Genomic DNA, 26,203 nt, shown 5'->3' with positions numbered 1-26,203 from the left:
GAATGTTTGACACCATTTTATTAATCTTCAACTGCAGTGGAAAAATATAACCTTTTACAAGTGCCGCCTTGTGTTAAGCTCAAGTCAGTATATATATATTTTATATAAATTTCTTTTTTTCCTTTTTTTCTTGTTTTTTGAAGTGCAGCAAGAGACCAAAACCACATTAAACCTGATCCAAATAAAGAGCACAAAAGGCCAAGCAGTTTCCAAATGGCATTTTTATCAGATTTTTTGTGTTTGAACACTGAGGTTTTTTTTTTTTTTAAATCCTCATTTATTTTTTTTTTCTTTTTGCAATCCAAAATATTTACCTGAAGTTTTCTTTTTAGGTTAGTTTTTTCAACTCTTTGGCACAATTTCGGTGGGTGGTGGGGCTGCTACAGTACAAGTTCAGGAGAGATCGTTCCCTTTGCGTTCTCACTGCCAATTCAGAGCACTTAACAGCTGTGTTTCCTTTGAAGCCTGAAATATCCTGGTTTGACAATTGATTTCTATTCCCTCTAACGCGAGAGTTGTGTTTGTTTCCCCCATTTCTACATTCACAGTTGAACAAATATTAAGGAAGGAAAGGCGCTTCGATGAAACGAGACCATGAAAAGCGTCACTCGCCCGGGAGCTCTGAGCATTCGTCAGTGTTTCCCCTAAAAGAAAAAAAACCCTAAAGAGCGACTTTCCTTATATTTTTTTTTTTCCTTTTTTTGTGTTTTTTTTTTTTTTAACCTCTTTTCTGGTTTACATCTCTTACGCTGCGTCAGTAGGACTGAACTCCTGTTAGTTTATGAAATGCAACAGCTAACCCTTTGTGGTTATTTGTTTCGGGACAAGATAAACTGCAATGACTTGAAGTTGAGAATGTGGATACCGCCTCATTCACACACACTCACTCCTCGACTGAAAATCCTTCACCCCCCCTCCTCCTCCTCCTTTCATCCCGTGTCACCGACAGCACCGTGCGGCAAAGGTTGCGGCTGGAGACTCGGGCTCCATCCCTTCTCCAGCAGCCCCAGCCAGACCTCAAACCAAGAGCACCACAGTTGAACCCAGTTTCCTCCTCTCCTCCAACCCGGCCGTTCCCAGTTCGGCGCCGGCCACGACCGAGAAGCCAAGTCCTGGTCTGTCGGAAGACGAGACTCGCTCCGTACTCGGATAAAACTGCTCCATACTCAGACAGAAATGGGTTGTTCTCTCTTCCCGAAGGTGGCCGATGCCAGGTTTCCTACGCAAGTCAGTGCTCAGCTCGCTGACAGCGCTGCTGCTGCTGTTGCTGCGGCGGGATTTTCAATGTGGTGTGTTTCAAGCCTCACTCACTCATCCTCTCATTCCCAAACATTCAGCATCCGTGCACACTCCTCACTTCCGGGTTTTTTCAAAAGATTGGAGATTTTCCAGTGGGGGTCTCGGGTGTCATCCCAATGGTAACAGATCTGCAAGCAAAGAGGCTCTGTCAGAACACAACCCCGGCACCAGCAAACCCCGTGTTTGGGAAATAAAGTGAGCAGGAAAGGGTTTTGCAGAACAAAGATGATCCGAGGACTCGAGCATCTCCTGTATAAGGACAGGCAGAGAGAGTTGGGGTTGTTCGGCCTGGAGAAGTGAAGGCTCTAGAGAGACCTCGGAGCAGCTTTCAGGACTGAAAGGGGCTCCAGGAAAGCTGGGGCAGGGGAAGGCTCTTGATCAGGGAAGGCAGAGAGAGGGGGAAGGGTTTTGAGCTGAAAGAGGGGAGATCGAGATGAGATCTTAGGGAGAAATGTTTTGCTGTGAGAGTGAGGAGACCCCTGGCCCAGGTTGCCCAGAGCAGGGGTGGCTGCCCCATCCCTGGAGGGGTTCAAGGCCAGGTTGGATGGGGCTTGGAGCCCCTGATCCAGTGGGAGGTGTCCCTGCCCATGGCAGGGGTGGAACTGGATGGGCTTGGAGGTCTCTTCCAACCCAAACCATTCTGGGATATGAGAAAGGTAGAATAGGGAAAACCAAAGCACTTCTCCATGTTGGGTGGCAAAGCTGTCACATCCTCCTAAACACAGATACACCCTCACGCCCCTCTCTACACCCTGTTTTTTCTAAAAGGCACTTCAGTAAACCCAGAGCATCTTGAGCTGCTGGGAACCCTTAAGGATCATCAACTCCAACTCCCTGCTTTTCACAGGACTTCCTACAACTAAACCACAGGATTAAGAGCATCATCCAGACACTCTTTGAGCTCCAATAGTTTTGAGGAGCACAGGATCATCCCCACTGAGCAAGGGTAACACATTTCACAAGGCAAGAGGCCCTCAAGTCTGCATCTGGGCTTGTGAAAGCTGAGCAGCTCACCGTGTGTCTCCGTCTGGATTTTTTCTGATCATACCAGACTACAGATGGGGCTTGTTTATAGGAAAATAAGTGAGAAACAACCTCCCAGAGAACAAGGCTTTTGTGCAGCCTCTCTTCCAGACTCCAGAGTTTAGCCAATCTCATAATTATGCAACATGAAAGGGAGGTGGGTGTGGGTGTTATCCCTTACCAAGCTTGATTCTTCAGTTTTCTCAGTTCTTTAGTCGCCCAGGTAGCGAGGGTTTTTGTTTTGTTCGTCTTGGATCTTCTTCCTTCAGTTAGCAGTTCATGTATCATGGGTCTAGCTTCTACTAATTTCAGGACGTCTTTTCCAAAGGCTGTACACAAATCCCTGAGGAAAAGAGTAAAGGCTTTGAGGCTGTGCCACAAACAGATGTGCCACTACCACTCCGATCAGCTCTCGCTCGTGAAAAGGAATCTGACTCACAGCTAACGTCCTTTTTAAAATGCTGCATATGGTCACTAATTTAAGCAGGAGGAGAGCTCAACGGGTTTCTGAAACTGTGACTAACCAGAGGCATTCCCTCTCCTGTCCAAAGGCCAAGATCCTTGATGCTCCCACCACCTCTCCCTAAATGCAACAGCAGAGATTAACACTCCCTGAAAAGAGTTCCTCCGTACCCAGGCAATGGGGTGTTTTGGTTCCAAGCTCAGGTCATCCTCGAGCAATCCTACATCTGGAATTCCTGTAATGCACCCCCAGCTTTCACTTCCACCTACAGGTTTTCACCCTGTCAACTAACAGACCTCACCCGCGAAACCACTTCACACCTCAGGTTAAACACCGACCTCAGACAGTACAAAGCCAGGACTGACGTTAAATACTTCAGACAGCCAGAAAAACGCAGCTCCAAACATTCAGGCTGTTGTACGACAATCTCTCTCTCTAACGAGCTGAAACAGGAACGGGATGCTCACCCTATCAGTCCAGCGGCACAGGCCACCACTCCATCGGTGTGATCCTCGTCTCCAGCAATGTGGTCAATGTAAGACAGGATAAATTCTACTCTGGGCTGCACCAGCATCACGTCCGCTGGAAGAAAACAGCTTTGTTATAGCAGGGTGAAGCACAGTCTGTGTTCATAGAATCGTTTGGTTGGGAAAGACCTTCGAGATCATCGAGTCCAACCATATCCCCTTTAGAAGGGATTCCAAGGCAGCCCTAAACAGCCACGATCTGGCTCAGAAAGCGCTCCCTGAGGTAGAGGGGAAGAACTGCCACGAGAGAAACCACAGCGAAGGGCTCTAAACCCATTCCCTGCTCGGAGCATCAGAGCGTCCACTCCAAGCAGAGGGGGATGAACAAGGATTTGTCCACAGATGTGACAACAACCATGAAACAGCACATACAGGCCAAGCCCTTCCCACCTCCCTTTGCCATTTTCAAGCACAGAAACACCACAGCAGGCGAGTACTCACGGTGCACGTTTTCTTGGTCTCCTTTCAATCCCTGTATGATGCCGGTGTAAGCTTCCAGGCAGCCCTCCCTCAGCTCATTCAGGTAATCCACCATGTCGTAGTCGGACTGGAAAGGCAACGGGAGAGCCAACTTCAGCAACGTCACTGGTTTCGCCTTGAATGAAGGCAGCAGAGTGTGTCCCACTGGCTTACCTTGTCCACCTGTGCTTGGGAAGCCTGCTGGAGGGTGTTCAGGACGACATCCAGATACTTCTTGAATTCCCCTCCAATAGCAAGGGCAATATCGCCAAACACTGAGAGGATCTGAGGCTTCACGGACCTGTGGACATTTTCATTCTGGAAGAGATTTCAGCACTGTTACGTTCAGTTTCCCTTCTTTTTAGGGGAGGAGGAGCTAATAAATGATGACATTCGCTTGATATGTAAATCTTTACCCCCAATAAATCTGGATTCCATTCAAATAGTAAGCAAGATAGTTGTCAAACATGAGATCCTCAGAGCATGCCTAACACTTCTGCTTCTCCCACCTCCCACTCCCTCCTCAGTGTGCAAGCCAACTGTTACAAACCAGCTAATGAGGAGGTAAACACTCACCCCCAGGTTCTCCAAGAGCAGCTGCATAACCTCATCGCAAAAAGGCAGGATGTTGGATTGCAGGGCTCTGCACAAGTCACCAACCAGGCCCACTGCAGCCAGACAAACCTGCAAATAGAACAGCAAGTGAGACACCCACCCCGTGAGTCACAACTTCCACACTCCATCCTCACAGCTCTGGTTTATCCAAGCAGTAGGGAGCGGCGAGAGCCTGCAGCCATTAAACCACTGAGAATAAGGACCCTTATATGGCAGCAGATGAGTCCCTGCTTCGTTAACTGCTGATGTCAGAGCTGAACACGCTTCACCAAGAGATCCCGGTGCCACTGAAGTTGACACTGAGCAAACGCTGCCAGATTTGGCAGCCAGGTGGTCTAATCTAAAATGGTTTGGGGCAGAAGGGACCTTAAAGATAATCTAGTTCCAATCCCCCTTCCATGGGCAGGGACATCTTCCACGAGATCAGGTTGCTCAAGGCCCCATCCAACCCGACGACCCAGCCCAGCGAGGTCCAGGACCTCCTAATGGAAATTCACAGCCAGTGGCAACCTCTTTCCTCACAAAGGCCACCTAATAGGCAGCCACTGTGAAAACACAGGCACCCAGTCAATGAACGCCTTCCCCTGAATTAAAGGGGAGAACCTAGACTTGTGCATGCAGCCAGTAATTAGTGACACACCTTGGAGCTCCAGTTTTGTTTCATCACCAGGAGCTGTGGTGTTTTACAGCTGCACACCTGCTGAACTCAGCATCTGGGAGCAGATGGGAATTAGGGGTTGTGAACACAGGGCTGGTTTGACCTCTACCTGGTACTCAGCATAGTTCTTCAGCCCAATGCCAAGGAACGGTTTGAAGGCATCCATGTACTTCAGGAACTCTCCACCTAAGACTGCACGTGGAAGAGATTCTAGTCAGAAAAAGATCCTAACCTACAACGAGCTCCTACCTTCCCCAAGTCACCTGCATTACCGAGATCATCCATACAGACCCATCTGTCCAAAAGTGGAAGAGGATACAGTTCAGTTTTTCCTCTCTGCTCAGCTTGCTATGGACCTACTTGACCTTCTCATTCGTTTCCTCAGGCAATCATAGAATCATGGGATGGTTTGGGTTGGAAGGGACCTCAAAGCCCACCCAGTTCCAACCCAAACCGTGGGCAGGGACACCTCCCACTGGATCCGGTTGCTCCAAGCCCCATCCAACCTGGCCTTCAACACCTCCAGGATCTTTGTCACAATGCTTTCTTTTAACAAGACCAACAACTGATCATCCACCACTGACACGTGTTCCACAGAACAACTGTGGGATACAGCCAGCGTAAATACAGATCACAATGATGTTAACCCTGTCCAGAGGCAGCAGAGAGACCACATTCCCATTGTGCTGGGCACCATACAAAGATGCACCTGGCAGAATTTACACTGTAGCTACATTATTAACGGAGAAAACATCATTCAATCCCAAAATGCACCCTGGACAGCATCAGAGCTTCGCACACAGATGTGACCAGATGCGTGGTCCAAGCCAGATCTCAAGCAAAGCCAGGAAACTCAATGTTTTTCACCACATAGTCCAAAAGTAAAGGCAGTAAACCAGTCCCATGCCAGCTCTGCCTGCCCCTGACACGAGCCCGCTCGGCATCGCGATGCCCACCTTCCACCAGGGTGCTGACAGCCATCAGGGCATCCTCCTGCACGCCGCCCGAGCCCGCCGTGCTCTGGAACATCCGCAGCAGAGAGGCCATCACCACATCCGAGATCTGCAAAGCGTCCTGGTGCTGGACCTTCCGGAGAACGTTCTAGGTGGGAACAGAGAAAGAGACTGTGATTGCTTCCATCTACACAAGGCTGAGTCACGTCTCTGCATCTCTGAACGCTCCCAACCACACAGGGATGCTGAAAGGGAACTGCTGCAGAAATGTGCTGTGTCAGTGCGAGCACAAAGTCCCATTCATTTCCCAGCGACAGAACCAGCTGAAATTACCTTTCCTGCTGCATAGGCTGTTCTCCAGGCTTTCCATTTGTAAGCTTGGCATTAAATGTGACCAGCCCCAATTTGGGTCTATAAAAAAAAAGCCCTTTTCCAACACAGCAGTGCAATTGCAAGCTCTTCCTGTCCAGCCCAGGCTGTGTGTAAGCTTTGCTTCTAAACCGTAGAATTAAACCTCAGAAACACAACGCGATGATGTCCTCACTACTGTCTGCTGTCAAATCTCTCCCACCCAGGATGAGCAGGAATAAATCAACACACAACAGATGCAAAGGAGGTTTACTGAACGTGTTTAGCACCGAGGTGTCTGCAAAGCAAACCCGATCTCTGCAGAGTAGAGCAGGCTGTGAGCACGCGTGTGCTCTGCGTTATCTGGTGCATCACAGGGAGCAGAAGGGCCAAGGAATCACCCCAAGCTTAACCCATGCTCTGCACACCCTCTTAGGCAACAAACACAGCTCCGATGCATCCTTATCTAAAGGAAACTTGCATTTCCTACATAAAGAGAAAGCAGTTCCTCAATCTGCAGAGGAAAAAAATTATTTCAAGTCAGATTCAAACTGACTAATTCCAAAGACATTGACTTTGACTGTCAAAATAATTTCTCCTTCCATTTAAACATTAACAATTGTTTTTCCTCGGCTGGGTGTTCATAATCATATTTCCAGAAGAGAGAAAGTATGTAATAAAGTAGTCTGTTTGAACGCATAACGCTGAAAAGGGTCTCCCGGCTGATCTTTACTTGGTGGCATTTAAGTATCTGCTGCAACTCCTGCAAATATAATCTCGCAATAATGAAGAACACACATTTACAAGCTAAACCTAGCAGTTTAATCCCACCAGCACTGCACTTCCCACAGGCAGAGGTGTCCTGAAAGCGAATAATGATTGCACAGTGCCAATGGGAGAGAACCAGGATGGGGCTGGAGTAAAAAACTCCCCTAAAAATCAGAGTCAGAGTAAGAGGTGACACTCTGAGCTGCTGAACCAGAGTGATGAAGTTAACAACCTTTCAAGACAACCTGGACACAACATCCAGGAGAGCTCCCAGCCTCACTCGAGAGAACGCGAAGCAAAAACCCACAGAGAGAGGCTTTCTAGGCTCCCTTTCCTGGGCTGGAGGGAAAACCAGCGCCCTGTCACCATTAATAAGCCAGGCGTGACAGCACCACATCACCCTTCCTGCAGGGATAACCAAAAAGCAGGAATATCCCACCCCATGGATTCCAGGGGATGCTCTGATCAACTCCAGACCGGCGTGAGAGGAAAACAGTGGCTGTTTCCAGTGAGCTTTGTAGGAGTAAGCAAGGAACTGAAATGCGCTGGTACTGGGGCTGTTCATTACCAGATGTTTAATTTCAAGGACACTCAGTGCATTTTAATTAGTGCCATTTTAAATAAGAACACCAACCACAAGAGGCAGATGAACAAATTAAAGCCGTTATGGAGAGTATTTGTCTGTGCCAAGCCAAGCGATTGTTCAGCCTGTAGAAAGCAGAAGAACCAATCTGAAAGCACAGACAATCTTTAGCAAGCCACATACAGTGTTCTTTATCCATATTGCCCTCAATTTTAGAAGTCGTACTCCAAAGAAACCTTCCGAACCTTGTATCACCTCCCACGTGTCAGCTGGGACACGAGATCCAATTTCCTCGTTCAGAGCTCATCAACAGGACCAAGTCCGCAGCCTCGGGGGCAGAGAAACGGCTCTAAACCACCTCCTCCCCATAACCACAAACACCAGAGACAGGGGCTCACCTGCAAAGTTGCACAAAGGAGAGACTGGAGATCGTTGAATTGGATTCTGTCCGAAGTGCTCTGGATATGAGACTAAAAAAGAACAAAACCCCACATGTGAAGAGCCTGCAGCGCAGCCCATGCAGACACCACAGATTTCAACAGTGCCGAGGTCCAGAGTTTCAGTTGTAATCGTGTGTGTCTTTCTATTTAAGATAAGAAGTGCTGCTCAGCAGCTTAAGATACCTATCTATAAAAAATAAAAACATATTACCCAATAATTATAGAATCGTGGAATGGGTTGGGTTGGAAGGGACCTCAAAGCCCATTCAGGTCCAGGGACACCTCCCACTGGATCTGGTTGCTCCAAGCTCCATCCAGCCTGGCCTTGGACCCCTCCCTTTCCATGACAGGGGTTTAGAATTTGGGTTCACCCACCTCCATCTGCAGGACTTGCTGCAGTCGCTCCATGATGACCAGGGTTGTCTTTTGGACAGCAGGGTAACAGTCCTTGGCACTGTTTTTCACTATTTCCATCAGGGATTCGTACGCAGAACTCCTCAGGTTGTTCTGGTGTCCATCAGGCCTGCAACAGAAGGATACATTTACAGCTCCCAGCACTCCAGACTCGCTTAGAAACAAGTCTTTTTCTTCAGTAAATTGCTAACAGCTACATTTCAGCATTGCGACAAGCAGAGCGCTTGCAGTCCAGTATCTCAAGACTTGAAATTAAATGAAATTTGTGCAGCCGCCTCTGGAAGGCTGTTTCATTCACTGTTAATGATTTCCAATATCTTCAGTCACTGGCAGCAAATACACATTTTCCAGGGCACCATTACCCTGCGTGGGAAGAAACAGCCTCCAGAAGTGACCGGCACATCTTTCTGGCTCCCCGACATCCCTCCCAGACATAGGTGAGGATGTTAAACTGGAATAAAGACAGCAGAGATCTTCACTAAGGTGACTGATGGTCTGCAAAGCCCCAGGCGAGACACGGTGCTTCTAGGGGGGAGTAAATGAGATGGGAAGGGTTCAGACTTTGAACCATTCCAATAGGGACACCATTTCAGAAGCCATCGTCATGCACCAAAAGGCGATTGAACTGAGCTAAGGAATGAACTTGAAGCTGTCAGGATTTATGCAACCTTCAAGGCAGACTATGACTGCAGCAGCACCTTCATTTCTGCGTCTGCAGAACCGAGCCTCATATTTTGCCTCATCTATTTATATTCCAGCTTCGCTGGGAAAAGGACAGCATCCAGCCTAACTAGGTCCTCATCGTCTCTTCTGGGAGTACCTGGAGCTAACGTGGAATGAAGCAAGACTACAGCAACAACCACAGCATAAAACAACCACAGTGAAACGAACTGTACAGTACACACACATTTCTAATTATGCCTCCTGCAAGTCTCATTATTCCGTGGCCTTGCAGCCAACCTTAAGGAGTTTTAGGACTCCTGTACAAAAACACGCACAGTCTTAAGCTGTGCTCAGAGACTTGGAAGTGAAACACAGAAGGGGAAACTCCAGGTATGGATAAAATACTGAGAAACAATTCTGTGCAAACAGCTTTTGTCCTGGGGATCAGCATTCCGTACCCATGTGATCCCAGAAAATCCCAGTTCTGATAAAACACCATTCAGACCCAAGCCGTGAGAGAAACAACAACCTGAGGGATTAAAAAATCCCCAGCCACCTTTGCAGAGCTCAAGCTGGGCGGTTAAGCATTACCTATCTGCAGTCTCCAGAAGTTTCTGAACTATGAGCTCAAACGAAGAGGACAAGCAGTAGGTCGCTGGTTCTTCCTGATCATCAGCCAGATCTGCAGCTTCGTAGGCAGCTTCAGCGAGACTAGAGAAGGCCTGAAACACAGAACAACCACTGCTATTACTCAACCGAGTTTTCCCTCACAGTCCAGAAACAGACATCCCAACAGCCTTGGAATAATACTCTAACCAAGTAACCCTAAAATGTGTGCAGGGTTAACAGTTCCCTTCATGAACAGCAGCACCGAGCTTTGCTGCAACAGTGGTGACAACTCCGAAGGCTGAAACCCTAACGTTACCGTGCAAGGTGGCAGCGCTGTCTGCACGCAGATGCCTTCACAGCAACTGGTAGCTGCTGAGAATCAAACTGGACAAAGGTAAGACAGCTTGAACCTCACAGGGATAAGCAGATTCTTTCCCCTACCCAGCACTCATTTAGACAAGGCTGTGGACTGCTCCGACTCCCAACTGCAGAGCAACTGTAACTGCTCCGAGACACGTGGGTTAGAAGAGCTGAAAGCCTCTTGATTTTCATTTCAATCTAAAAACATAGTAGTCATCATCTCCAGGAGACAAAAGCCACAGTTACATGGACTTTTGCCAAGATGAGTGGATTGGAGGGAAAGCTTCCATGCTGACTACAAGCCTTCAAACCTCTGAAATACTATAAGAGCAGATTCTGTCATTTCTAAAGCTTGTTTTGACATGCAAATACTCATCTCTAGCTCAATTCTTACTGAGCTGCTCTCTTAGAAAGCAGTAAGGGACAAACCCTCTTTATTGAGGGATCAGATATGCATTGAGACGATGCCATAACTGAAGTGAGCAAACAAACCCCAGGGACCGCAGCTCTGTCAGTGGCCAAAACACCCTCATGCTTCTCAATTCCATTCTGGAACCACTGCAAGAGCAAGCTCACTTAACAGGAAACTAAGTGTCTTGGCTCTCCCTTAAGACTGTAGCCAACAGGTATGGTTCAACTCAATCATCTCAAGTCTTTTTCCAATTGAACAATTCTATGATTGAGGCTGCAATCCATCTGGACCCAAGAAAAAAGCTAAATCCCAGACCCATCCTGCCTGCTGTCACCGACAGTTTCCACAGCATTTTGAAACCAAGGGCAACTTTTTGGCTGGAGAGATGCCTGGCTGAAAAGGACCTGGGGGTGCTGGTTGACAGCAGCTGAACATGATAGGAATTTTTGATAGGAATGGTTGGACTCGATGATCCGGTGGGTCTCTTCCAACCAGGTTATTCTATGATTCTATGAGCCAGCAGTGGCCCAGATGGCCAAGAGCATCCTGGTTCGGATCATCCATTGCATGGCCAGCAGGAGTAAGGAAGAGATCATCCCCGTCTCCACTCCTGGAGGGGTTAAAACAATGTGTGTCCATGGCACTTGGGGACACGTTTTAGTCAGCATGGCAGGGTTGGGCTGATGGTTGGACTGGATGAGCTCAGAGGGCTTTTCCAACCGTAATGATTCTATGATTCTACCCTTAGAGAATATTAGCATCCTTTATCCTTTCCTACCAGAGCCACCAAACAGACTTGAGGAAACTTAACAAGTTAACAACAGTTGCATGCGCTGGATGATCGATCCAGGAGCCACCTCCAAAATCCTTTTCGGCATCTATCAATACCTACACGCTCTATACATGGATATATTGCGTGTATTCACACATATCTCTTATCTTGGGAGGCTGGGGTTGTTTAGCCTTGAGAAGAGGAGGCTGAGGGGAGACCTCATTGCTCTCTATATCCACCTGAAAGGAGGTTGTGGAGAGGAGGGAGCTGGGCTCTTCTCCCAAGGGACAGGGGACAGGACGAGAGGGAATGGCCTCAAGCTCCACCAGGGGAGATTTAGGCTGAACATTACGAAAAAAATTTTCACAGAAAGGGTCATTGGGCCCTGGCAGAGGCTGCCCAGGGAGGGGGTTGAGTCCCCTTCCCTGGAGGGGTTTAAGGGTCGGGTGGACGAGGTGCTGAGGGACATGGGTTAGTGATTGATGGGAATGGTTGGACTCGATGATCCAGTGGGTCTCTTCCAACCTGGTTATTCTATGATTCTATATGGCCACGAGCTGCATTCCCCTCGCTGACAGAACCCCACCGCACGCCCCCGAGCGCAGAGGCCGCCTCACCCAGCAGACGTTGGAGGCCACGCGGGGCTCGGCGCTCAGCCCCTCCATCAGACACTGCAGCAGTGGCGCGAGGTAAATGTCATTGATGGCAGCCTCAGGAAGCATCTCGCAGATCCGGCCCACGGTCCAAGCAGTCGTGTCTCGAACCACAACACTGGGGTCCTTCATTAGTTCTATTAGAGTTGGCATTGCCTGGAGACAATCGCAGTCAGGAGGAAGGTGGGATCAGATGCAATAAATGGAAATAGCTTGCCACCGTTCTGATTTTACTACGTTCCCTACAAGTCAGCAATAGACTGGAGAGGATAGTCGGCATCCAGTTAGGCTGTTGCCCTCATATTTTAAGATCCACAGTTATTTCCCAGGGGGCAAGACTTGAGAACTGATGAGAGTGCTCAAGTACAGATGCAAGTTCTGCATTTCCATGTGATTGAGAGCTGTGCAACCCAACTCCCCACCCCTAGCCTACCAAAGCTCTCCAAAACATCATTAAAGGGTTGCATCTTTTTGCTTTTCCTTGGATTAAGAGCAACACACAAAGCAGGTATCTACCTCCAGATACATCAGGAAGGTTTTGCTCTACAAGCCTCAGAGAAAATACAAGGAGCCGTACCTGTATGACTAGTGGTTTGAGCTGGTTGGGCTCTGGTCCTTCCAAAATACACCCAAAAGCCATCACAGCCGCATCTCTGTATCGCCAGTCTGGGTTTTTAATGTGTTCTTTAATAAAGGGCAGCACATGAGGAACAATGTCGTCTTCACAGCAGGTCGCCAGGAGCATGAGGCAGACACCGGCTGCTTTGCAGGGGTTCCAGTCATCATCATCATCATTTTCATCCTAGGAGGAGAGCACCCTGGTCAGCTGAGGGAGATGTCCCTTACTGCTTGCAGGCAGAGCCATCCTGCAGGACCTACTAGAGCATCCCTGGATCTACTGCAAGGAACATCACCTTATTACCAGGTGGTGTGTTTAATTCAGGTCTGGAATCACCAGCTACATGCCTGGCTGAGGAGCAACACGAGTGCCTTGCGTCACCAGTACCTTTCCATTCTGGTGATGCACCTAGAGCGGCCTCAGACCTCTTTCAAACTGCTCATCTCAGCTGAGATTCTGGTCCTTTGATCCCCACCATCCCCTCACAGAGGGCCCTGCTGCACCAGTTGAATGGCTTCTTCCCTCCCTCAAGCCTTACCAGATGCCTTTGAAGCTGGGTACCTGCTATTCTTTTCTCTGCTTTATCTTTTCTCTCTTAACAAGCACTTTAGAGCCTCCTGCAATTTAACTCTCCGCATCCAAGCGGAGAGCAATACAAAACAAACAGGGAAACAATTCCCCTGGACTCCCTTAGAACACCAAGCATTTCCCCAGTTCATTGCAGTAACGAACCCCATCCTGTATGGTTTAATTAACACTTTTATTTTATAATTAGACCTGCTGTAGCAAGTGATTCCATTAATTTTGATTAGACTGTGAAACACAGCCCCAAGAAGTCCCTGTGAAGTGCTTAATAGCTGCTAAATAAACATGGACTTCACAGTTCAAGAAGTAAAGCTCAAGAATTCCAGCAACTGGATCTCAGATGATGCAGAGACAGAACACAGACTTTAAAGTCAAAAACATCTTGTCAGGAATACAGAGAACTATCAAACCTCTACCAAAACCATAAATATAAGCATGTGTTAACAGAATTCAGCTTAAAAACGACACTGCGTGCAGTCTGATGGTCTCAGCCCTAAAAATGGGTGCATCATTCAGTCAGCGTGGTGCATGATGTCTCATCACAGACCAGGGACTGCATTAAAAACTACCCAAGGGGATCAAGTGTATCAGAAATCACCTACGTGAGGGAGAAACAATGGCCACAGCCTGCTCCTCCGTGCAACAGCAGCATCGCTGTCCCAGAACTCTGAAGCAGAATAGAGAGTGCTTTCTGGCATGCAGCAGGGATTTTGCAGCTCACCTGTTTTGTTAAGGTCTGTGTTAGAATTGGGACCAAGTACTGCAGCGCTCCTTTCGCGTAGAATTTGCTGGTGTGCTCCGGAGGCCTGCCTTGCTCTGCTGCCTGGAAAGAAATGCCACAAAATCATCCTCAGTGGCTACACAGGCATGAGGTCTGAATTATGAACACCAGATGATATAAATTCTCCTTTGCATCCTTTCCTCTCTTTCCCATAACACACAGGAACCTCAAGGACAGCCGGCACGGGTGCCAGTTAAACGTTCCATAAGCAAGTTCCATTTAACATTCTGTACAGGCACAGAGCCCTCGTCGCACGGTACAAACACAAATATTTTCAGTTTGCAGTTATATACCATTAAAAAGTGACCCCAAACAGAAGCAGCAAAAGGTCTTCAGCACAAATTAAACCGATGTGCTGCTGACTGTCCTTTTATCCTTGCCTTTTTGGGCATTCAACATAAATATATATTTAGCTGCTTTTAAAGATGGATATGAATCATCTGGAGCCTTTCCAAGTTTAAGCTGTTATTGATCTCCACAGCTAATTCATGCAAACAGCATCTGCACGCAGAACAACGCCCCAAATTCAGCTTCAGCACCATCGGTTGTAAAGGATAATGATTATTTTTATTTCATCCCATAATACATTATTTATGAGTTAAGTTATGCAGAGCGTGATCAATCTTTTTTCTCTCTAGGGTAGGACTGAGGTGCTCATGCTGGTGAGAGACCCCAGAAACTTTACATATCAGCGTAATGGAGCTCCTCCAACACAACATCTACATCTCAGCAATTCAAGGGGTTGCCTTAATGAAGCAACAGCTCCAAGACCTTCATGTTCGACAGGAAAACTGGGGAAGGGCTCCTGATCAGGGAGTGCAGGGACAGGATGAAGAGGATTTCGGCTATAAAAGGGAAGACTGAGATGAGATCTTAGGGAGAAATGTTTTCCTGTGAGGGTGGGGAGGCCCTGGCCCAGGCTGCCCAGAGCAGGGGTGGCTGCCCCATCCCTGGAGGGGTTCAAGGCCAGGTTGGATGGGGCTTGGAGCAACTGGATCCAGTGGGAGGTGCCCCTGCCCATGGCAGGGGTGGAACTGGATGGGCTTTGAGGTCCCTTCTAGCCCAAATCATTCTGTGATTCTATGACACTACACTGTGCCTGGCACAGACACTTAACACATTCAGGTTAACCTTACAGGAGGAGGTTGAGCTGACTTTGGAATGCTAAAGAGAAATCAGGTAGCTGTCACACACCATTTGCAGAGAACTAGAACTTGTATGTCAGGCTGTGTTCTCATCAAATGTGTCAGAGAATCTTTACCTCAACTGGTTTCAACTCCCAGCCAGGCTGGCATTAAAACCATTTTGTTTCTATAAAAAAGGGTTATATTCAAACTACATCAACAACTTCACATTAGGCTACAGAGACAAGAAAACGACCCGAAGAGTCATTAAAGGGAATTCCAAACGGTGACCCCTGTGTAACCCTAGATATAAGCTTTGCTTTCGCCCAAAACAGAGGGCAGGTTAACCATAGTTGAGCCCTGAGTGAGCTGCCAGGCCCCAGGCTGCAGCTGAGAACCAAGCTGGGTCTCACGGCGCGGCGCTGACGGCTGCAGCACACAAACACCCGCAGAAGCAGCGGCTCCCGGGCTTCGTACAGCCCCAGGTCTCAGACACCCATCATGCCACATCAGAGTGATGCAGGATGTCTCACCACCGACCCACGACTGCCGCATAGGGGCTCAGGCAGGCTTCTCCTGCACTGTTCCACCTCAGAGAGCCGGAGGACTTGCCAATGCAGGTCAGAGACACGAGTTCAGCACTTCCAAACCTGATCCCAGGTATTCCCCACTTCCCAGCAGGCACGTGCGAGCTCACCTCGGACGCCTCGATGGCCAAATCCATCTCCTCATCGCAGACGTTTGACCAGAACTCAATTCCCTGCAGAGCCACCTCATCAATGTCGCTTTTCATCGCTTCAATCGTTATCTTTGGAAATAGGAAAGGAGGGGAGAAAAGGCATTTTAACAAGTTATTTCTCCTAAAATACGTGCCCCAGCTTTTGGGCAGCTGGTGCGAGATCCGAGATCGTCTGAAATCAGACGCCACATTAGAGCTTCTGTTCTTGAGGACAATCTCCTCATTTAGGAGGCTATCAGCTATCAGCACAGCAAGGGCTGCAGAGTGAGCGAGGAGTCTGTGTCCGCCTGACTCTGGGGTCTCAAGTCTGTAACGTCTGGTGCTGGTTTTACGGATTTCACTATGAAAGAGGGATTCACAGCACGTAGGCACAGCCAAAAGAACAACAAATCTGGAATGTAGGATAGCTTCTCCTCTTGGATGAAGACGAAGAACCACAGGAAAATCAGACAGCTACATGAGAAAGCAGAGTACTCACAGCAAAAAGTGCAGGCCCCATGTATGTCTCCATGTACTGGTAATACAGGGACATGATCTTCACCAGATTTTGTAAGGCAGCCACTCGTACCTGCCGGAGTGGAAAATGGATCAGAGGTGGGACCTTCCCGAGCGCTCCCACCGCCCAGCGCAGCTGCAGCCACCACAGATTAACCACCCAGCCTCTCTGCTGACTTCGTTTACCCCACACCCAATAAGGTCTTTCACAAGTGATGTAAATCCTCCTAGCTGTTGGCTACTTCTGACTTCAGGTATAAAACTTCTTTTGTTTGATGCTTACATCAATCGTTTAACAGAACGGCATTCATGTCGTCTAACACACACAGCGAATCAAGCTTTTCATTTCACTTACCCTTGTATCTGGACACTGTGTTGCTTCACAGACTACTTGCATAATAAAGTGCCTTTCAGACTGGAAGAAGAAATAAAAGAACATTAGAACTGCCTTGCAAAAGCATCAAAGCCTTTACACACCTTCCTACAGAGGATGGATTGGGAGTCTGGATCAGTACAATTGCTCACAGCCCTTCTAAAGATCCAGAAACAACATAGGTTGCTGTTCACTGCGGGATTTTACATCATTTCTTCCTTAAAAAGGAATCCCAGGCTTTCTTGTTAAAAAGTGCTTAACGGGCTGTCCAAAATAGAAAGACACAGCAGAACCAGAGCCACTGGCTCTTCTGGTAAAAGAAAGAAAGAAAGAAAGAAAGAAAGAAAGAAAAAGAAGGAATCCTGCTGTTTTCCGAGCTATTTCAGCCAGCACTTCAAGAAAGCTCACAACTCCACCAGGACACACGTTCCCTGAGGGGATGCACCTGGATTTTCTTGCGTTGCAGTATGAACAGACTCAGGCCCAGGCTGTTTATAGGATTGAAGCCTGACAGAAACACAGTGTGAACAGATCACGAACCTCCCTGCTCAAACCTGAAAGACTCCAGTTGATCTCATCAACAGGCACAGAATAGCTGACAATGGAAAACTTTTATTCCAAGCCCCTCTAAGCTGAAGGCTCCATTTCGATTCCATCCTCCCCACAGTCTCCCTGGTAGAGACCAAGGGGACAGACTGAATCCGAACAGGAAAAGAAAAATCAATGGATTTGTCTGTTCTGGAAAGGCTCATTTTGAGGCCACTGTTTGGAAGAATCGTCCTCCCCCAACAGTTTTCAGAGGCAAAGTTAAGTCTGGATCACTGCCACACAACTCGAAAGAAAGCGCTGATCCAAGCTGGAACAGCAGAGCTACGGAGCAGGATTTGGTGAGGAAGCAGAGCATCCAATGAGCTAAACTCAGGTTAGTTTAGATTTATGTAAACCAGCCAATGCTGCTCCCTCTCCACTGCCAAATCTCTGATTTTCACAACAGGAACACATGGGATCTACCAAAACGAATCCAAGTCTCAGTTGCAAGGTAATTATGCATCAAAACTCAGCGTGGTGCATGAATTCTCATCACAGACCATGGATTCAGCTCACACGTTTTAGACCAGGAATCACAACAGTTTTTCCCCCTCACCTCTTTGTCAAAGTTTGCTTTGGTGAATTCCAAAGAGTTCAGGAGTGCGTTCGTAGCTGCTAGCTTCACATTGTTGCTGGGCTCTTCCTTCCTCATTCCCTGGATGATGGCTGTCAGGATCTCATTGGATTTGTCCTGAAGCTGCTCTGGATCCTAGAAGAGGCATTGATAAAGTCAGTTATTTGTCAGCTGAACAGCTTTCTTCAAATTTCAAAGCACCCTCAAAGGGTGATCCTGAAATCTAGAAGCAGATGGCTAGGACCTCAAGGCCAAGGAGCTTTGCTTGCTGGGAGCAGCAGAATGTAAACACAAGGAATTCAGACACCACTGGGTCTTTGAGCTTCTGGGATAGAAGAAGGACTGAACTGAGTGCATGTATTCCAGATATCCAAGTCATAAATGCTGAATAAACTCTGCTGTCACACATATCAGGCCCACAAGCTTCAGGCTACCTGACTGCACGCCACCAGCAAGTGAATACCCACTGACTGGTTCCCAGTTTCTTTAGGTACTGGGTAGAGGTCAGCACCAGCAGCTACGGTCGATGCTTTTACTGGTGAAGCTGCACATCTTTTTTTGTTATAGGGCAGAGGTGGATCGCTGGGGCCAGCAGCCAGGATGGGGAGCTGCTAGCACTCGGAGCTTAAAGAATAAAGCTGTGACCACAGTCTAGAGAGCAATTTTTCTTTGTAATTTAAGACAAGAGCCACAACACAACATATTAATTGTTAAGACCAGAATTTATCCAGTAGTAGATTCCCAAACTACAGCTACAAACTTTATCACAAAGGGACTGACACAAACGACAACTCTGGGTGACAAAGCACCCCACCAGCAAGGCAGGGCACTTGGAAACCCCATGGCCAACAGCTTCTCCCACTCAAAAACCAACAAACACAAGTCTTGCGCAGCCTGCAGCATGGCAGGCTCCATAAGCAACCAACATCTCCAGTGAAATCCATCCCCTGCTGCCTGATGAGAAGCACCAAGCAGAGGATTCCTCTCCACTCCACTGTGGTTCCACCAGCAACGTGCTCTACGTATGCTCTCTGTGGCAACTGGCAGCGCTAGAAAAGCTCAGTTTGGTTTTTGGTCAGGCAGGGGGTTTGCATCAATTCACATCAGATACTCAATGCAATACATCGTGATACTGAGGGCCCTGGGACTGCTTGGCCTGGAGAAGAGGAGGCTGAGGGGAGACCTCATTGCTTTCTCCAACTCCCTGAAAGGAGGTTGTGGAGAGGAGGGAGCTGGGCTCTTCTCCCAAGGGACAGGGGACAGGACGAGAGGGAATGGCCTCAAGCTCCACCAGGGGAGGGTCAGGCTGAACATTAGGAAAAAAATTTTCAGGGAAAGGGTCATTGGTCCCTGGCAGAGGCTGCCCAGGGAGGGGGTTGATTCACCTTCCCTGGAGGGGTTTAAGGGATGGGTGGACGAGGTGCTGAGGGACATGGGTTAGTGATTGATGGGAATGGTTGGACTCGATGATCCGGTGGGTCTCTTCCAACCTGGTGATTCTATGATTCTATAAGGAAGCTTCACAGCCTGCCAGATGCGGAGACACAGGAAGGGAGGGCTGGAAGAGAAATGGTGGTGGGGAGAGGCTGGACCAGCACCTAAAAAAGCACCCAAGGTAAAACAGGACTTCAAATCACTCACGATGTCTTGGCAGATGTATCCAATGGCCTCCAACGTCGACTCTTTCATGTGCTCTGTACTGTGCTGATTCGTAACGTTCGCTACCAACTGGGGAATGAGTTCGGGCCACTGGTTCATGGGAATCTCTGCGCAGGCGATGCCGGCCACGCACTGGGAAGCTGAGCTGGGCCTGTACGTTTCCGTACCCAACGTCTGCAAAACCTGTGGGACAGAGCAGCCGGTGACGGCTCGATGTCAGCGACCAGGGATGGGCACTGGCTCACCAATAACATCTCCACTTGCCATTATCTCCCACATACCCCCTCCCCAATAAAGCACTTTGCTCATTCTGCTTCCTCCCACAGCGAACGAGGCCATGAGCAGAGACAAATCTCGTTAGAAACGAGCCTGGCTATTGCGGCCCCGTGCAGGAAGCGAGATACAGCTGTGCGATTACCGCTCCCGCATCCTTTAAATCCCGCACACAATGCTGCGCGCCGTGACGCGCAACAATGACTCACTCAACCGTTCCTCCCGGCTTTTATTAGACAGCAAACTTGCGAAAGCTAAACAAATTTAGGTTCAAAATCCTCTCCCAAAAAACTGGGCTGTTTATGCCAAGATAATCTGAATAAGGCTGAGTATTTTTCTTTCCTTTTAATTGCAATAAATGAGAAGAATGATTTGTTTTATCTGTACTTCAATAACATCGTATTAAATAAATGAAGGGAGAGGCATGCATTTATTTTAATATTTCCAGTTATACATCCTCATTTTCCATACAACCACTTAAACACTGCATTTCTAATGTTAATGGACAAGCCAGTAATGAACTGGCTCTGCCAGCTTGGGTTCAGAGCAATACAACAGCTCCTGCTTGCAGTTTACGTCCCCCTTAGCTATCATCAACATAAATAAAAGACTTAGGATTGTGCCAGCGATGATGATATAACTTTACTCTGCTACGTATGGATTCTGTGAACACAATAGGGCCTACAGTGAAGCTGGGGAGGTGCTCTTCATCAGGGAGTGCAGGGATAGGATGAGGGGAACAGTTTGAAGGTGGAGGAGGGGAGATTTAGAAGAGAAATAGGGAAAAAATGTTTTGCTGTGAGGGTGGGGAGGCCCTGCCCGAGGTTGCCCAGAGCAGGGGTGGCTGCCCCATCCCTGGAGGGGTTCAAGGCCAGGTTGGATGGGGCTTGGAGCCCTTGATCCAGTGGGAGGTGTCCCTGTCCATGGCAGGGCGTTGAAACTGGGTAGGCTTTGAGGTCACTTCCAACCCAAACCATTCCATGATTCTACAGAAAACATTACATGAAGTGTGTGGCCAGCTTGTCCCAACTCCATCACATTGCATAAATCCAGCAGAACTTTCTTCCCATTAGCCACAAACCACTAAAGCTACCAGTTCTGCCACTGCAGGTCCTGAACTTTAACTATCAAATCCCTCATCTGTGTGGAAATGTAAAAATACAATTTTCTATTTCAAACTTGTCAGTTTTTTACCTATTCTACTCTTAAATCCGCTGGCCTCGCATATACATGCATGGTCAGACACCAAGAGTGCTCTAAAAGCATCAATGTGGGCTGTGAAACAACTGAGGAAGCTGCCTAAGTAAAAGAAGCAGCAGACAGGGGCCCAGTTACAATCCCCTGGCGGGGAAGTCATGACTGTTTCCTCCTGCAATCCCATGAGGTTATCGGGAGGCTCCTTGCAAAAGCATTTACAGGTGTGAATGTAAAAGCAGGAGCCTCTGTCTCTTTGGGTATTTACCCTAATAACCCCACAGATTAAATACGCTGTTAGCAACAATGGAGACAAGCAAGGGCCAACACCATTCCTTGTCTCACGGAAGGCAGCAGCCACCAAACAGAAGACTCCTCAGGTGGAAAAGGATGGACGAGGCATTCGGTGATGATCCCCACAGTGCGAAAAACAACAGGTAGGACCCAAATGTCACAAAACTTACATAGTTCTTGACCTCCCTGCGGGCGTTGGCGTCGATGGCGAGCCATCTCTGTTGGTACTGAGCCTTGATGTCGGGGTCCTTGGAGGTGAGGGAGTTCTTGATCTGCAAGCCGGCCGCCACGCGGGCTACTTGGCTGTTGCCGGGGTTTGCCAGCACTCTGGACAGTTCCACCAGGAACGTCGGCTGCGGAGACGGGAACGGAGAGAGGAGCCATTAGCGCCCACCCCGGCCTGGCGAGGAGAGCCCCCTTCACCCCACAGGAACCCTTCACCCCATTCCCCGGAGCGCCTTCCCCACCAGACAGCCAACAGCCACCACCGCGCAACGGTGGCTGCTCTATCCTGAGATTACGGGCGTTAAGCTCCTCATTAGAACCGCTGGGAAGCGACGTAAGCTGGCATTGACTCTGTAGGGTTTTTTTTTTTCAGCTGACTTGAGAGCGCGTTACCTTCTGTGCTCCTGTCTGCACTAAGCATTCCTTTAAATAAACCGCTCGAGTCCTACGCTGAGATGGGTCTGGGTGGTGTCAAACACAGCAAAGAGCGACTCTGCTGTTCATTTCCTCGCTTCGAGGCAAACACACCAACAATACAGTCGCCTTCAAACACCTCATAGCAGCTTTCCAGTATGGAAACGGGGGCGCCAGGAAAGCTGGGGAGGGGCTCTAGGGCAGGGAGGGCAGGGAGAGGATGAGGGGGAAAGGTTTTGAGCTGAAAAAGGGGAGATTGAGATGAGAAACGTTGTCCTGTGAGGGCAGTGGTGGCTGCCCCATCCCTGGAGGGGTTCAAGGCCAGGTTGGATGGGGCTTGGAGCCCCTGATCCAGTGGGAGGTGTCCCTGCACATGGCAGGGGATGGAACTTTGAGGTCCATTCCAACCCATATCATTCTGCGATTCCATGATAATTGAGCAGAGAAATTGTTAAAATATGAGATCAGCCACTCCTCTGGGGCAGCACAAACCCTTTGTAAGACTAGACTTGCTTCTCTGCCACCAAAGGCACACAGACACCTGTTTCTCCCTATAAAGCTGGATAAAACCACCAAACATCGGCGCCACTTCTTTTTGGGGAGTGCGAGTGAGAAACGCCTCCACATTTAAACCCTTTCCTGCTTCAAAACTCTGTATTTCAGAGACTCCACTGAGGATAAGACACAGGTGAAGTTTCCCCAGCAATGCTTCCCTATTTCACTTGCTCTAGAAAGAGTTTTCCTTAAGCAAAGCTTTCTAGGAAACAGTGGTGAGAGCTGTGCCAGATTCAGAATGGTTCCATGCCAGGCAGAACACTGCTTTCCTGATATATTTACCATCCAGTGACACGTAGCCCACCTCTACACCTTCTAAAACAGAACTCAAGGTGTGGACAAAGGCCTTAGGGCCCCAAAAAGCTGTTTTCAAACCAACCTAAACATCAAAAGCTCAACAGAAACACAGAACGAGCCCAGGATCTTGGGCTACACATTCTGAATGGGCAAGCGCAGCTCTTCAGGAGGAGTTTTAGCTGGGCTACTCCATGCTCTTCAATATTCAAACTGCAAAATCTGGGACCAAACACAAGGGAGAACTTAAACCAGTGTCAGCTACCGGAGATGATGAGGTTCCAATCCAAAAGACAAAACCTCAATCACACCCCATGAAACCACTTTCCAACTATCGCAATTGCTCCTGTTTCATGGACTGAGCAGAGTTAATTCCGAGGAAACATTCAAGAGGTTGACAGGACAAAATAAATGCGGTGCTGCTGCCTTTGAGAAGAAACCTGTCCTAAAACTCCAAAGTGAAGGAGTGTCCTTTGATTCCAACTCATAACTTAGCAAAAATAATATCTTTCCAGGGAGATCTAAGGATATTCCCAGCTAAACCTGAGCTGTGTTACATTAACTCTTCCAGAGTTGAGACTCAAAGCAGTGGTGAATGCATTCAACCTCAGCTCTCGCACCCACCATGGTGAGGTGCCAAGGAAAATCTTGGAGAGGGGTCTAAATGCACTACAGGAGAAGGAAAGGACTGAAAGGAACAATCCACCCTGCACTTGCATCCCCACTAACCCAACTGTAAGATCCCATTCAGCTCTAGGTGCTGCACCTCTCACTTCAACCCATATCTCCTACTCCTTCCCACCCTAACCCCTTCTCTCTCCCTGAAGCTCTTCCCACTGGATCAGGGGCTCCAAGCCCCATCCAACCCGGCCTTGAACCCCTCCAGGGATGGGGCAGCCACCACGGCTCTGGGCAACCTGGGCCAGGGCCTCCCCACCCTCACAGGAGAATATTTCTCCCTAAGATTTCATCTCGATCTCTCCTCTATCAGCTTAAAACTGCTCCCCTCATCCTCTCCTTGCCCTCCCTGATGAAGAGCCCCTTCCCAGCTTTCCTGGAGCCCCTTTCAGTCCTGGAAGCTGCTCTAAGGTCTCTCTGGAGCCTTCTCTTCGCCAGGCTGAACAACCGCAACTCTCTCTGTCTGTGAAAATCCAGGGAATTCTGACTCAAAACAGTCATTGAGGGCTAAGGCTTGGTCAACTGTGGCTCTGAGGGATGCTTCAACACTCCAGAAAATAAAGCACGGTGGAGATAATAGAATCATAGAATCACCAGGTTGGAAAATACCCACCAGATCATTGAGTCCAACCATGCGGTGAACTCCTCAGTCTATCCCAGCGCATCCCACCTGGCAGGACCAGGAGCCCTACCAACCACCTCACCTCGACTCAACAAAGTCCCTCTGCCACTCCTGTCCCCGCACAGTGAGGAGCCCTTCCCTTCCCTGTTTTCCCCCTTCTCCAAAGGGATCTGAACAGGCTGGACCGCTGGGCTGAGACCAATGGGATGAGGTTTAACAAGGCCAAATGCCGGGTCCTGCACTTGGGGCACAACAACCCTGAGCAGCTCCAGACTAGGAGAAGTCTGGCTGGAAACTGCCTGGAGGAGAAGGACCTGGGGGGGTTGGTTGACAGCGACTGAACACAAGCCAGCAGGGGCCCAGGTGGCCAAGAAGGCCAATGGCATCTTGGCTTGGATCAGAAACGGCGTGGCCAGCAGGGCCAGGGAGGTTCTTCTCCCTCTGGACTTGGCACTGGTGAGACCGCTCCTCGAATCCTGGGGTCAGTTCTGGGCCCCTCACCACAAGAAGGATGTTGAGGCTCTGGAGCGAGTCCAGAGAAGAGCAACGAAGCTGGGGAAGGGGCTGGAGAACAAGAGGAGCGTCTGAGAGAGCTGGGGGTGTTTAGCCTGGAGAAGAGGAGGCTGAGGGGAGACCTCATTGCTCTCTCCAACTCCCTGAGAGGAGGTTGTGGAGAGGAGGGAGCTGGGCTCTTCTCCCAAGGGACAGGGGACAGGACGAGAGGGAATGGCCTCAAGCTCCACCAGGGGAGGTTCAGGCTGGACATTAGGAAAAAATTTTTCACGGAAAGGGTCACTGGGCAGTGGCAGAGGCTGCCCAGGGAGGGGGTTGAGTCCCCTTCCCTGGAGGGGTTTAAGGGCCGGGTGGACGAGGTGCTGAGGGACATGGGTTAGTGATTGATGGGAATGGTTGGACTCGATGATGTGGTGGGTCTCTTCCAACCTGGTGATCCTATTCTATGGAAACCCCATGCGTCTGGCGGGGGCCGGCTGGCCCCCCCGAGCCCGTGCTCCGGGGCTGTGGGGCGGCTGTGGGGCTCGGGGCCGGGCGGATGGCGCGGCGGGGCCGGGCGGAGCCCCGGGCAGCGATGGCCGCGGCCGCACATGGCCCCGGGGCCGCTCCCGCCGCTCGCCCCGCCCCCCGCGCCCGGCGCCGCGTTCCCATTGGCCGCGGGGGGGCGAGCGCCGCGTTCCCATTGGCCGCGGGGGGGCGCGAGCCGGGGCGGCTGCGCTCTATGGCGGTTAAGCCGGCGGGATACGGATGGGGAGGGGAGCGGGGCAGGGCGAGGGGGCGGGGCTTAGCGCCCGGCGCCGCGCTCCGATTGGCTGAGGACGCGGCGACGCGCGCTCCCATTGGCTGCCGCGCGCCCCCCCCGCGCGCCCATTGGCCGCCGCGCGCGCCAGGGAGCGCTCCATGGCGGTTCGGCCTGGCCGGGCGCGGCGGGGCCGGCAATGGAGGGAGGGGGGGGGGGGTGGGGAAATGAGGAGAATCCCCGGTACCGTTCGCGTCCCCCGCCACCCCCCCCCCGCGTCTCCGTTTCCATCCCCAGCGCCCTCACCAGGTTCTCGATGGCCGCCTGCTCCAGGAACTTCTGCGCCGCCTCGAGCTCGGAGCGGTCTGAGATGGAAGGAAACGGAAAAGGGGGGAAGGGGAGGGGGTGGGGGGGGGGGTCAAAACCGGTGTGAGCGACCGTGCCCCCCTCACCCTGCGGCCCCGGTTGCCCCCACCCCGGTTTCACCCCCCGAACACCGCGGGTTTAGCGCCTCCAGCCCCCATTTTCAGCCTCACCCCCCCCCACCCCAGACCCCGCCGCCGCCCACGCCCTCCCGGGGCCAGAGCCGCCGCTTGAGCCCCAGGCCTCCCGGCTCCCCCGCCGCCGCCCTACCCGGCGACACCGTCTTCTCGAGGATGGTGATGAGCTCCATGGCGGCGGCGTGGCGGCACCGGGAGGAGGAAAGGAGGGAGCGGGGAAGGGAACGGGGCCGGTAAGGGGAGGGAGGGGAAGGGAAGGAAGCCGGGCCTTGCCCCGCGGAGGCGGCGGAGGGCGCGGTCCCGGCGCTGGAGGCCTCGGTGGGGCCCGGGGTTGGGGGGGGAAGGA

General features: G+C 50.1%; 1 protein-coding gene across 2 annotated transcripts; it reads right to left on the bottom strand.

Moving 5' to 3' along the window:
- On the bottom strand, positions 1-26,203 carry KPNB1 (karyopherin subunit beta 1). Of its 2 annotated transcripts, XM_069877333.1 has the most exons (22): positions 25,991-26,203; positions 25,664-25,722; positions 21,488-21,670; positions 19,539-19,739; positions 17,880-18,032; positions 16,718-16,777; positions 16,346-16,435; positions 15,826-15,936; positions 13,945-14,046; positions 12,597-12,821; positions 11,984-12,175; positions 9,805-9,935; positions 8,512-8,659; positions 8,095-8,166; positions 6,001-6,145; positions 5,154-5,236; positions 4,348-4,455; positions 3,946-4,089; positions 3,754-3,859; positions 3,253-3,367; positions 2,504-2,665; positions 1-1,427 (listed from the first exon to the last, which is right to left on the bottom strand). In XM_069877333.1, coding segments are annotated over exons 1-22 (2,631 nt in total). In that variant the 5' UTR covers positions 26,031-26,203; the 3' UTR covers positions 1-1,426. The 2 variants fall into 2 exon arrangements, with proteins under 2 accessions (XP_069733434.1, XP_069733433.1); XM_069877332.1 differs by lacking the exon at positions 1-1,427 and having other exon boundaries at positions 2,500-2,665.

The sequence above is a fragment of the Phaenicophaeus curvirostris genome, chromosome 26 (genome assembly GCF_032191515.1).
Source record: "Phaenicophaeus curvirostris isolate KB17595 chromosome 26, BPBGC_Pcur_1.0, whole genome shotgun sequence".
NCBI classification, from domain to species: Eukaryota; Metazoa; Chordata; class Aves; order Cuculiformes; family Cuculidae; genus Phaenicophaeus; species Phaenicophaeus curvirostris.
The sequence above is the reverse complement of the archived record's forward strand: the minus strand, read 5'-3'. Positions and strand labels throughout refer to the sequence as shown.

Bases quoted from the DNA above. Each gene is read 5' to 3' on its own strand.
- KPNB1 (XM_069877332.1), bottom strand. From the start codon at position 26,030: ATGGAGCTCATCACCATCCTCGAGAAGACGGTGTCGCCGG. The intron at 5,237-6,000 runs GTGGGCATCGCG...TTCCACGTGCAG, and splicing joins TGTCAGCACCCTGGTGGAAG to TCTTAGGTGGAGAGTTCCTG. The intron at 4,090-4,347 runs GTGAGTGTTTAC...AATCTCTTCCAG, and splicing joins TGCTCTTGGAGAACCTGGGG to AATGAAAATGTCCACAGGTC.